General features: G+C 44.2%; 1 protein-coding gene across 1 annotated transcript; it reads right to left on the reverse strand.

Annotated features, from left to right (window-relative positions):
* Window positions 1-1334: 1334 nt before the first annotated feature.
* On the reverse strand, window positions 1335-12945 carry LOC118266672 (protein HIRA homolog). Its single transcript, XM_035580144.2, has 20 exons — window positions 12779-12945; window positions 12526-12699; window positions 11576-11740; window positions 11046-11203; window positions 10706-10814; window positions 8321-8481; window positions 7864-8032; window positions 7280-7374; window positions 6706-6879; window positions 6236-6384; window positions 5711-5872; window positions 5162-5363; window positions 4779-4881; window positions 4336-4485; window positions 3802-3948; window positions 3382-3478; window positions 2752-2880; window positions 2041-2162; window positions 1863-1954; window positions 1335-1593 (listed from the first exon to the last, which is right to left on the reverse strand). Exons 1-20 carry the CDS (start codon window positions 12813-12815, stop codon window positions 1456-1458), a joined length of 2733 nt encoding a protein of 910 aa, XP_035436037.2. The 5' UTR covers window positions 12816-12945; the 3' UTR covers window positions 1335-1455.
* Between the last annotated feature and the right edge of the window lie 32 nt (window positions 12946-12977).

The raw sequence follows: 12977 nt of genomic DNA on the forward strand, positions 1-12977 counted from the left end.
CGCGAAGCGATGCGGTAACACACGATTTCAACGCGATGCGGTTATAGCTGTCGCGTCGCGACGCGTCACAAAGCGTTCATGTGAATCGCTTCGTTTTGTTTTTGTTTCCGACATTATAAACAAAAACGTGACGGCACCTCATCCAGTTCACGCGGTTGATGGCGTAGGCCACGTCAATAGATTTTAACAGTTTTTGTTTTCGCGCCGCGCCGCACCGCATCCCCTTCGCGTCTACATCAGGACGCCGTGTTAACGAGATGGAAATGTTACCACTTTGGACGGTCTGATTGACCTGCTCCAATAAATCAACCAAACAGAGGGCTTATTGTAGTTATATCTCGTTAACCATAAAACAAACTCGTAGTACACCCTCTGATTCGGCTAAATGTTAGTACTTGAAACTTGCAGTGACTACTGTCATCCTTCTACAACCTACTAAAATTGATTGAATACACCTTGATAAAACTAAGGCAGTATTGAACTTAAAATAATTAGAAGTGAAGTCTTTAAAACAATTTACAAGTTGCAAATTTTGAGCAAAATTTATAAGAAACTAGCAAAACCCGACGAACTCCGTTTCGTCACCAGACGGGCTATTTTATTGATTTTCTTCAGATTTTTCTTTGCTAAAAACCTCACGGCGCGCAAGACCTTTCCAATGAATGCAAAACCGTGGAAATCGGTTCGTGCGTTCTGGAGTTATAGCGTCAGGAAGGAAAACCCGACTTATTTTTATATAATAGAATAAGATAAGATTAATGATCGAAGGTCCATTGCAGATTATTTACGTACTGTAGAAATTACAGCCAGAGGTTAATATGTCATCATCATTTAACTGGTCTTGTGCCGAAACGCGGGTCCACTCTAGACATAACGTATTTTCTGTTGTGTCTTATATATAAGAGGTTAATCGACCTCATAAAAGGCTACGTGTTAGTGCGTGCGGAACTAGTTGTCCGTTACTTAGCTGGCGAATAGGAGTTAGGTGGCGGTTTACCTACAGCTTACAACGTAAATGAGATTAGACAATGATGACTGATGACCAATCTCAAAATATCTTGAATAATAATTGTTCAACCATTGAAACAAAAGACAAATGAACTAGTTCTGTGCGCCCTATAGTATGTATATGTTTTAATCCATTTCAGTTTGTTGTCATATTTAATTATTTTTTTTTATTATTCTACAAGTTGATTATTAATATCACGTCTTTACCTCTTTTTATTACAATAATTTTTAAAACACTATCCAGAAAAGCACTATGCAAAAAGAAGTTTACCTTGCACAAAAAGAATTATCAACCTTAAAATCCTCGTAATAAGGTATTTTTAGAAAATTTTGCAAATTCCATTCCATAAAAACACATTATACAACTAATATTCTCCACCACTCGAGATCGTTGCTCTCACTCTAACACATTATAAGCTACATACACTTGTCTCGCTCCTTGACCAGCTAGTGTCCGTTGACGACGGTGGCCATGCTCTTGATCTCCGCGAGCTGGTCGTTGTACTCGGCGTACATCCTCTGCCAGCGCAGCTGACGGACCAGCAGCGCGAGGAACTCTTCTAGAAGGTCGTGTTTCTTTATACCCTGGGAGAAGAATATGGTATATAGGGTGACTGGTAATTAGTGAACGATATTTAAACACGTGATTGTACTCATGATTACAAACAACTTTCCCAAAGAAACATTTTTGTATACTTACTGGTTTTATTTTTATCACAATTACAAAAAACAAAATTCTGTCTCTATGTATGGTGATATTCTCTATAACACTATATTATCTGTGGCCAGAAAGTCTGCGAAGAAAATATGTACAAGCGAACTGTTTGTTTGGAAATAATGGAAATGGAACGTACCAATATCGTGGACTGCCATTTCTTGGGTGTAGATGTCAAGTGGCTCGGTCCCAGCATGTCATCCAATATTGAGCGTAGCTGATCTTCTGTGCCTGGAATTCATACACAAAAAATGTTAAAAAAAAATGTAGGTGAAATGAGGCATGATATAGTGATATAAGTGAGTAATTGTCAGTACCATGGTTGACGAGGTGCGTGAAGAGCGCAGTGACCCAGTGGCGGTAGTCCCGCGCCAGTCGCAGCGACACGCAGCACGACACCTGCGCCTCCAGCCAACTGCGGGCCGCCACCGCGCTGTAACTGGGGGGGACATACTCATGTTATTATACATTTTATGCAGTACTATTATAATGAAGATTTTTTAAGAGGGGAAAATCATTCAATATCTTCTCCCACTCTGGGTGAGGCGAGAGGGAGTGTCAGACTCTTACTGACTAAAAACTACCCGTTTCTACTTCTGCTTTTCGAGCCGGAGCCCCAGTAATCCGCTAGGCAGTCCGCAGTTTCGGGTCGGCATCAGTCTACTGGGCCCCAATTGAGGTGGTCTGATGGCTCTATGAGGTGCGCGCGGCACGCACAGAGCCGCACGGACGGCAAGCAAGGGTAGCTCGCCGTCCGACCAGAACCAGACCTTACGGTGGTCGAAGATCGTCGCGCGATACCCGATGCCCAAAGTGTCCCCTCGCTCCGCACCATGGTCTGAACCAATGCCGGTTGCGAGAGGTCACAGGAAACAGTAATCTACCGAAGCTTCTCTTCAATCGTTTTCAGTAAAGGATGTGATGATTTTAATTATAAGACACGAACGAATACGACAAACATAAGAATGAGTTTAGAGAATTAAAACAGTACAATGTATAGTTGTTATGGCCAATAATTTAAAGCGTACCTGTTAGCGAAGGCGTTGTGTGTAGTCCTGTGGGGGCGCGGCACGGCGTGCAGCGGGGCGCGCGCCCCGCGGGACTGGCCCGCGCCGCTACACCGCCACACTGGGTCACTGGCGTCAGACCATACCACCCTGCACACACATATATCATGTTACTATTATACTAGCTAGATTACTTCTAGGACGTACATACGGTACAAATATCATAGGTAACTATGAAGTAAAGATCAAAATATTGCACATCAAAGAATAAAGTAACATGTTAAACATTGTTTCATCAACTCGAACTGGTTGGCGGCGTCGCTGGCCACGTCACCATGGCGTCATGGTGACTTATGGCCCTAATATACAAGGATAAAGCTTACTTATGAGACTTCACGAATCTGACAAAAACATTTTTAACCTTATCAAGTTGTGATAAAATATTTTTTATAGCTAAAATTACATTTTATATCTGTTCATATTAAAATCAACATTCTAGAACCTCAAACATAACGCCACTTTTTTAAATTAACAAATAGCTAGACAGAAGATCAGTATATAAAGTAACACACAGTTTTCGTCACTAAGTTATGAGTCCCATGTGGTAGGGGGTGAACCTATTGGCATTAATTTTATCGTTTATACACTCACCAAGCACAAAGTTCCTTGCTGTAGATGTAGCTCTTGCCGTTACTGAGCGACAGGTGGGGGTTGCCATCGTCCAGTAGGAAGCAGTTGGTCACAGTCACTGGACAAATATACAAAAAATATTATTAGACATTCTAAATTAATTAATTAAATAATAAGCTTAAGTGCACTAATAGCAAAAATCTCTAGTAGTTTATAGTTCAATCTCTGCGCTATATACTCAACACTTGGCTACGCTAATATGAGTCCCGGTACAACTTGAAAATAGTCGAGCTTTTCTCTTATACTTCACGTAAGTAAGCCATATATGACATCTAAAATTTTTCGGATATCACAGGGAATTTTAACAAACTAACTAAACAAATATAATCTAATTTTATTTTAATCTATTACTAAACACTAACGTAAGATCTTATATCTTACCTCCCTGGGCGAGCAGTGACCGGAAGCACAGCGGTCGTATGACGCAGGTGGCGGTGCTGAGGTTCCACATGGCGAGCTCGGCCGATGTAGTCACCACTGCTAGGATGTCGCCCGATAACGTCAGCTTAGCTGCCTGCGACATTAGGGCTGCGGAACAAACTGCTTATTTAGTAAATAGTAAAATTATTATGTAGTTATGTGTGGGAGATTCATATTTTAGCATGACTGGATTGGAATGATACTAAGGCTTGACAGAACATTGATGTAAAACAAGGATTGTGTTAAGTTTTGCCGTGCGAATGAAAGAGTAGGTCTGCGATACCAGACCTACTGTTCTTATAATTGTCGTTTCTTATGGGATAACCTGGTAAATGAGCTGACGGATCACTTGAGGGTAAGCAATCAGGGTTGGTTATGAATTTTCGGTGTTTAGGGGGCGGAGATTGGGGTAGGGGGGTTATTCGGGAGGGAGATTATTGGGTAAATCGGGGAGTGGGGTAATTGGGGGTTCTTCAGTAAAAGTGGTATACATACCGATGGGCGGCAGCGCGCGGCGCGGCGTGTGCGCGTGCCCGGGCGTGTGTCCGGGTCCGTGTGGTTGCAGCGTCCAGGCGTGCAGCGTGCCGTCGGCGCACGCCACGCACGCCCAGCGCACGTCGCACGCTATACACGACACCGGGGACCCTGCACACACACGTAATAATTAATCCTAAATTATGTTCTAGTGTAATGACCATCGTGTGACATAACAAAATTAAATAAAAAATACAGCTTACTCCCGCAAATAATTTCGGTAAATTACCAGTATTAAGTTTGACCACCAACTCAGTAGGCTGCACGATATCGCCGCGACGCGACGAGTACATTGCTCATGAATAAGAGTCCCAGTGTGACTTGAAACTGGTATAGCTTTTGTTCAATAGTTTGAGAAATTGATATTATATTTCTTTTAAAATAATTAACTGATAATTGCATACCTAAATATGTTTCCCACACAGGGTCGCTGGAAGCGGAATTATTGGGCAGTAACTGTAGCCGGGAAAGCGCGCCGTATTGGGTGTTGCATGCCTTGTTCACCACCTGTTTTGAAAATACAATAATTGAATGAAATGTAATGCTGTTTTTAATATGTTTTGAAAATATTATATATTGCAACCGAAAATTATTTAACAATCGAAATCTATTTATGAATTTAGCTATCGGAATAATAGTCATTAATCAATAATTATAATTTTTAGTCACATTATTACTAATATCAGATTCCTTCCTACCAGGCTATCTGAAAGTCATTGAGAGAGGCTTATGATTAGTAGAGGATGTCTTGTGGCTGACATGACGATGATTATTAATTTATCCATACCTGCAGCCTGAGTGCCCCAGCAGTGCGTACAATAGGCCCCGCGGTGCCCAGCGCGGGCGGGGCCAGGGCCGGGCCCCCCGCGGGGACCGGGGCCAATGTGGCGGGGGCGGGGGCCACGCACGCTCGCTTGGAGCCCAGCTCGTCCGTGCGGGGGCCCGGCAGGGACGCCGCGCCACGCTTGCGGAGGCGCTGGTCTAGGCCACTATAATACATTGTTGGTTATAATATGTTGGGAAACACACATTGTATGTAACAAAAATATATATTTTTTTACTGTAGGAAGGGTCCGAAATGCCAGTAGGGAACTGCCTGCTGGGCTGATGATGATACAGAAAACTAAATGTTTAAACATAAACCTACTAATGATCAGTGTCATGCTTGTCGTAAAACTAATTTATGGTAGACGTGACTTACAGTGGCTACGTCTAAGCTATAATAATACTATAAAGTAAGAGACAGTACAAAAGTAATTAGGGACGGGTACGAAAAAATAAAATACCGTAGGAAACCATATTATTGTACATACTTATACATATTATATGTACATACTTATCGCTAGTCCTGGAGTTATTCTGTGTAGAGATAGCGTGGTTGCTGACGTTGGGATGTATGACGATGTCGTCCCTGACCTCCACCTTGATCCGCGACTTGCTCTGTGAGGATGTGCTGAAGCAGTTCTCCGTACCGCCCGGCTGGGAGCCTAGAGATTCACTGGAACAAAATATGGTTGTGATTATTTTGGCCACTACTTCGCCTGGCGATGAGCAACTTGTATACTCGAGGCTCTAGTGGCCTAGTAGTAGATGGCTATTTACTATTTTCACCAACCATCTAAAATCATCTTTGAACTAAGAGTTATTTAGCGTGACGGAACGCCAAGTAACTCTACTAGCGCACCTAAACTTTTTTTTCCTTTACCTTTAGGTGTCACTTATAGTTGCATAAGGGTTACTTATTTAAGAGACATTGATGAAAACGGTCACCACCTGTCGCGAATCACATGCGTGGTGGTGCCATCAAATGATTTGGCTGCTCATCATATTCCTATTCCGTGAAAATATAATAATAACTTACTTGGCATCGGCCTGTGTGAGCGGTATGAAGACCGGTGTGATCCGCCGCTTGCCGTCCGACGTACGAGTCTCAATCTGCCGGTCCATGGGACGCAGCGGGGTTGAAGATGAGACGGTAGACACTGTAGACGGACTTAGCAGGCTTTTAGGCTGTGAAAGATATTATAGTTTTTTATAAATGACTCATATATATTAGAATGTTCATATGGTAACAAGATTGAAATTAGATATGGGCTCCGATCGAAGTCGAAATCAGTTGAGATCACCGCAATAACGCGAGTTGCGTGCATGAACATTATTTAACTAAACCATACCATAATTCAACAGTTTCCAGCTGGTCATATCAACAACTTATTTCGAGAACTACCGTTTTCTATGAAATTAAACGCGAGAAAATACTTAGTTGCTGAGTACACATTTAGTTACGGTATTTACAATTACATCCATGGTAAAAAGTAAGTTTTGACTCACCACTTGTGACTTATCATTCTTAGGCATGGAATCTTCTTTAGCAGCTTCTTTCTTAGCCTCCTGTTTCTCCCTGGCGAGCAGGATCTCAGGGCACTCGACCAACAAGTTGGCCGACAAGTCGCCGCCCGACTCGTTGGCTAGACATTTGCCATATATCTTCTCGTAGAAAGCGTTCTGGGGATAAACAAATGTTTTGTTACTCATAATGACTCTTAACTTATATGGGAAAAATTAAGAAACAATATAATTAGTATTTTTTATATATAAAAAAACGTACACTTTCACATAAACATCACACCTACACCCAGAACAATCTGTGGATCGCACAAAGAGTTGTCCCAAGCGGGAATCGAACCCGCGACACGTTACACGGCAGCAACCGCGGAAACCGTACAGTCAATTAAGTATCACCTCTACCCTTTACAGTAGAACTAAAGTCCTCAAAAACTTAATGCAATACAATTTTAAATTAATTATTATTGAACCCTGATCTAAAGATCTAAATCTATCATCTATCTAATCTGATCTAACATAAAACTGATTGATTTTAAATTGATATTAGAACAAAAATTACCTTTTCTTCGATGGTGAGTGGAGTGCCAATCTCCTTGTTAGTGAACTGTATGCAGGCGACCGTCCCGTCAGAACTACACGCCAACAGGTTCAGACCTGTTTATCACGAATAAGAGGGAAATTCAAATTAGTTGAAACATAAATTGTGACGTTACGATTTATAATGACAGTGTCATTGTCAGAATATGTCATAAGATGTATTATAGAATTTTCATTCGCGAGAGCATATAGGGTTCATGGTTATATTTATATAGCATGAAGGATCTGGGTAGGGTGGGACTAATCATCTTCGTCTCTAAAGGTGAAGTTCAATCTGCCTCAAAGATCGCTTGCGTTGTGTTTAGCCGTGTGAGGTTACTAGAGACCCCTACTAGTGGCGGGCGCCTCTTTGCTAACAGCTGATCATACGAATTCACGCGTGCGCGTAATTTTGTTGTTTTGTTATTGTGATAAAAATAAAACTAATGAATATACAAAAAAAGTGTCTTTAGGAAAGTTGTTTATAATCATGAGCACAATCACGTGTTAAAATATCGTTCACTAATTACCAGTCACCCTATTTACGTAAAGGTTCCAAGTCCTCACCATCGGAGCTCCAAGACAGATCCAGCACGCTGTCGCTGAACAAGTCGTGCACGACGACAAGCGGTCGCTTGAGCGACGTCAGCCAGATACTGAGCGCGCGGTCCCGGGACCCCACCGCCGCGCAGCAACACTTCTTGCCTTCCTTCACGAATATGTTACTGTTGAAACGCTGGGAAGAACAAACGTTTATTAGAAAATTCATTGCCATTTGTTTTAATATTGGAGTCTGACGAAAAATAAACAATCTTTATCTTTAGCATTAAGGACAGACAAGAGCAAATAGGTTGTGTGAGGGTCTTAAATAAGAGAGCAGTTAATAGCAGATAATAAAAATAATTTCGATATTGTCTATCATTCTAACTCTGAGGAAGGATGGATGAGGGGCAATAAAACGAAGAAATAAGGGTGAGGACCTTCTCCATGGGCTAAAATAATAACGATGCAAAGAAGTACTCACAGCACAAGTGACAGCCTTCCGATGTCCGACGAAGTCCTTGTCGCAGCGCCATCCGTCCCGCTCCACCACCTGCGCCGTGGGCCCGCCGCCGTTCATGGCGTGCGCCGACAGGACGTACTGCCCGTCCGGGGACCACGACAGGCGCAGCACGTGCGTCGTGCCTGTACAGTACTATATAGTTCATGGCGTGCGCCGACAGGACGTACTGCCCGTCCGGGGACCACGACAGGCGCAGCACGTGCGTCGTGCCTGTACAGTACTATATAGTTCATGGCGTGCGCCGACAGGACGTACTGCCCGTCCGGGGACCACGACAGGCGCAGCACGTGCGTCGTGCCTGTACAGTACTATATAGTTCATGGCGTGCGCCGACAGGACGTACTGCCCGTCCGGGGACCACGACAGGCGCAGCACGTGCGTCGTGCCTGTACAGTACTATATAGTTCATGGCGTGCGCCGACAGGACGTACTGTACAGTACTATATAGTTCATGGCGTGCGCCGACAGGACGTACTGCCCGTCCGGGGACCACGACAGGCGCAGCACGTGCGTCGTGCCTGTACAGTACTATATAGTTCATGGCGTGCGCCGACAGGACGTACTGTACAGTACTATATAGTTCATGGCGTGCGCCGACAGGACGTACTGCCCGTCCGGGGACCACGACAGGCGCAGCACGTGCGTCGTGCCTGTACAGTACTATATAGTTCATGGCGTGCGCCGACAGGACGTACTGCCCGTCCGGGGACCACGACAGGCGCAGCACGTGCGTCGTGCCTGTACAGTACTATATAGTTCATGGCGTGCGCCGACAGGACGTACTGTACAGTACTATATAGTTCATGGCGTGCGCCGACAGGACGTACTGCCCGTCCGGGGACCACGACAGGCGCAGCACGTGCGTCGTGCCTGTACAGTACTATATAGTTCATGGCGTGCGCCGACAGGACGTACTGTACAGTACTATATAGTTCATGGCGTGCGCCGACAGGACGTACTGCCCGTCCGGGGACCACGACAGGCGCAGCACGTGCGTCGTGCCTGTACAGTACTATATAGTTCATGGCGTGCGCCGACAGGACGTACTGTACAGTACTATATAGTTCATGGCGTGCGCCGACAGGACGTACTGCCCGTCCGGGGACCACGACAGGCGCAGCACGTGCGTCGTGCCTGTACAGTACTATATAGTTCATGGCGTGCGCCGACAGGACGTACTGCCCGTCCGGGGACCACGACAGGCGCAGCACGTGCGTCGTGCCTGTACAGTACTATATAGTTCATGGCGTGCGCCGACAGGACGTACTGTACAGTACTATATAGTTCATGGCGTGCGCCGACAGGACGTACTGTACAGTACTATATAGTTCATGGCGTGCGCCGACAGGACGTACTGCCCGTCCGGGGACCACGACAGGCGCAGCACGTGCGTCGTGCCTGTACAGTACTATATAGTTCATGGCGTGCGCCGACAGGACGTACTGTACAGTACTATATAGTTCATGGCGTGCGCCGACAGGACGTACTGCCCGTCCGGGGACCACGACAGGCGCAGCACGTGCGTCGTGCCTGTACAGTACTATATAGTTCATGGCGTGCGCCGACAGGACGTACTGTACAGTACTATATAGTTCATGGCGTGCGCCGACAGGACGTACTGCCCGTCCGGGGACGACAGGCGCAGCACGTGCGTCGTGCCTGTACAGTACTATATAGTTCATGGCGTGCGCCGACAGGACGTACTGCCCGTCCGGGGACCACGACAGGCGCAGCACGTGCGTCGTGCCTGTACAGTACTATATAGTTCATGGCGTGCGCCGACAGGACGTACTGCCCGTCCGGGGACCACGACAGGCGCAGCACGTGCGTCGTGCCTGTACAGTACTATATAGTTCATGGCGTGCGCCGACAGGACGTACTGTACAGTACTATATAGTTCATGGCGTGCGCCGACAGGACGTACTGTACAGTACTATATAGTTCATGGCGTGCGCCGACAGGACGTACTGCCCGTCCGGGGACCACGACAGGCGCAGCACGTGCGTCGTGCCTGTACAGTACTATATAGTTCATGGCGTGCGCCGACAGGACGTACTGTACAGTACTATATAGTTCATGGCGTGCGCCGACAGGACGTACTGCCCGTCCGGGGACCACGACAGGCGCAGCACGTGCGTCGTGCCTACATACAATCATCATCATAGATGATCTATCCTAGTAATATTATAATTGTCAACTTTTTCACACAAAACCTCAGTTCAGTAGCTTGAACTGATTCAAGTGAAACTTTGGAACAGAAATAGATTATATTGTACAATACAGACAGGCTGCATGGTTGATGCAGTGGCAATTGGCTAATGTGCAATGTGAGACAAAGTTACATACCTCCACACTCCTCAAATGGTTCAGTGATTACAATCTCTTGCGCCCAGTCAGCAGTCTTCCACACCCTCAGTGACTTGTCGTCAGATTGAGAAGCTAGGTATTTGCCCACCTGGAAACATTTACAAAATACACTTTAGAAAGTATTACATTTTAACAACAATAGTTATAGTAATTGCAATGAGAGAAAGAGAGAGAGGGAATGAGTGAGACAGAGGGAGAAAGAGACAAAGAAAGAAAGAAAGAAATAAAGAAAAATGTTTTACAGGTACTCTGTATTAAACAAATAAATAAGTAGACTGCTATAATGCGAAAGAGATAATAAAGTTAGTTAAATACTCACCGGATCCCAAGCAACACCTTTCACCAATCCACTGTGTCCGTTTAGCACACACACCATTTCAGGGAACTTCTCTGCATTCCAAATGATGATGGAGTTGTCCACACTACAGCTGGCAAGCCATTTGTCTAGCGGTGACCACGCCAGGTCCAGAACATCACCTGTTTCATTGAATCGAGATTAAGTTTTTTTATTAATACTTTAGAGAGCAGTTAGATTAGTAATTCTAAAACCAGTTGATAAACATGTATGTATTTAGTACTGATTATGTGATTATATTATTTAGCTTTGTATTTACTGAATAGTCTTTGGCTGCTGCAACTATTCAGTCCGGTCCTCTTCTACATTAGTTAGGTATAAACTCTATTCTTAGCAAATAGGCTAGATTGCAGTTCTTTACTAGACTCTAATATCACCCAGGGGAAGAGTATAGGTGGTTCTTAACTTATTCTATTCTGCACAACAAAGGTTATCTACTGAACTGAACTGAAAAAAAAGATATCAAGTTATGCTGAAATATTTTCATTACAAACCTGCATGGCCTCTCAACGTAGCCAAGCACCGCCAAGTCTCAGCCTTATGTTTGCCCGGAGTGGCATTAGCAGCCACACTGAGTCCCCAAACCATCACCAGTCTATCATCTCCGCCCGATGCCAGGTACTTGCCTCCGTTACTCCAACGGACACAATTTACGCAAGCTGAAAATTTTGATAATGTATAATAAGTTCTTTACATAATCTCGGGACCACAGGGTCCCGGACCTGTATTTGGAAGGCGTACGAGGGGCCAAAGCCAACTCGCAGAGGCCCGTTGAACAATTTTGATCTAAATGTAATGGGGTCCACATCAGCCGGCGATTATCCCTGTACGCACTATGAAAGTATACCTAAGGACAATCCCCGGTTGATGCAGGATTATTGCGAGATATGGTAGAAGTCTTTGGCTGGAAATGATTAGGGATATAGCAAATAGGTGTGCAGGTGGCTGTGGAATAGTTAACCGGTTAACTATGGGGACTAAAATATCAATACAAACCTGCATGCCTCTCCTGACCAATATTAAAAAATACGGATAAACAGGCAGGGGGTGACTTGCAAACTCAATAGTGTTTACTATTAGAAGAAGATGTTAAGATTAAGAGTTATTATAGAGATTATTATAGGTTATCCTATTACTTTTCAGTTCATATTGAGAGAAGTGAGGAAAAATACAAGTTCTAACAATGTGGAATGTGTGTGAAATTGTATTAAGTATTTTATAAAAATAGGTTTGAATGATTAGATGTATGCATAAGTAATAGTAGATAAGTGTTTTATTTGAAATTTTTATCTAATCAGGATGGTAACAACATACTTTGTTAGAACAAGTCTTAGTTTGCATTAATCAAGCAATAAATGGATAAATATCCAATTATGCGCAATAAGATATCAGATTGAAATAGAATATGTATGAGTAGCTGTAGTCAGTGTAAGCAGCAACTAACCTAAATGATTGTCCATCTGACAAAGCATCTTAGGGACATTGGGGTCCACCTCCACTGCTTCAAAGAGAACTGGGTTCAGGTTCCATACCACGACCCTTCCGGAGTCCCCGCCTTGACCTCCAGTCGCAAATCGCTTCCCCGTAGGATGTATATCCACCGAAAATATCGGTTTATCTGAAAATAATACTAATTAGTCCCAGGAAACCTCCAATAAGTAGTGTCGCTTTTCAATAACAAAATCACTTATATTTACCATCATGATTCACCCAACTGGGCTTTAGCAGCTTCATTTGTAATGTGTTGATTAAATTAAACTGAAAATAACAGCTAATAATCAAAATAAATACAGCTTTTTCCCACTTTATTTATTTTATTGTAAAGTGACACTGACAGCATCAACAATTCAACGCCGCCCGCCCGGCTATTTGAGGAGTGCGTTCGGAAGCATGGTT

The sequence above is a fragment of the Spodoptera frugiperda genome, chromosome 23, assembly GCF_023101765.2.
Source record: "Spodoptera frugiperda isolate SF20-4 chromosome 23, AGI-APGP_CSIRO_Sfru_2.0, whole genome shotgun sequence".
NCBI lineage: Eukaryota > Metazoa > Arthropoda > Insecta > Lepidoptera > Noctuidae > Spodoptera > Spodoptera frugiperda.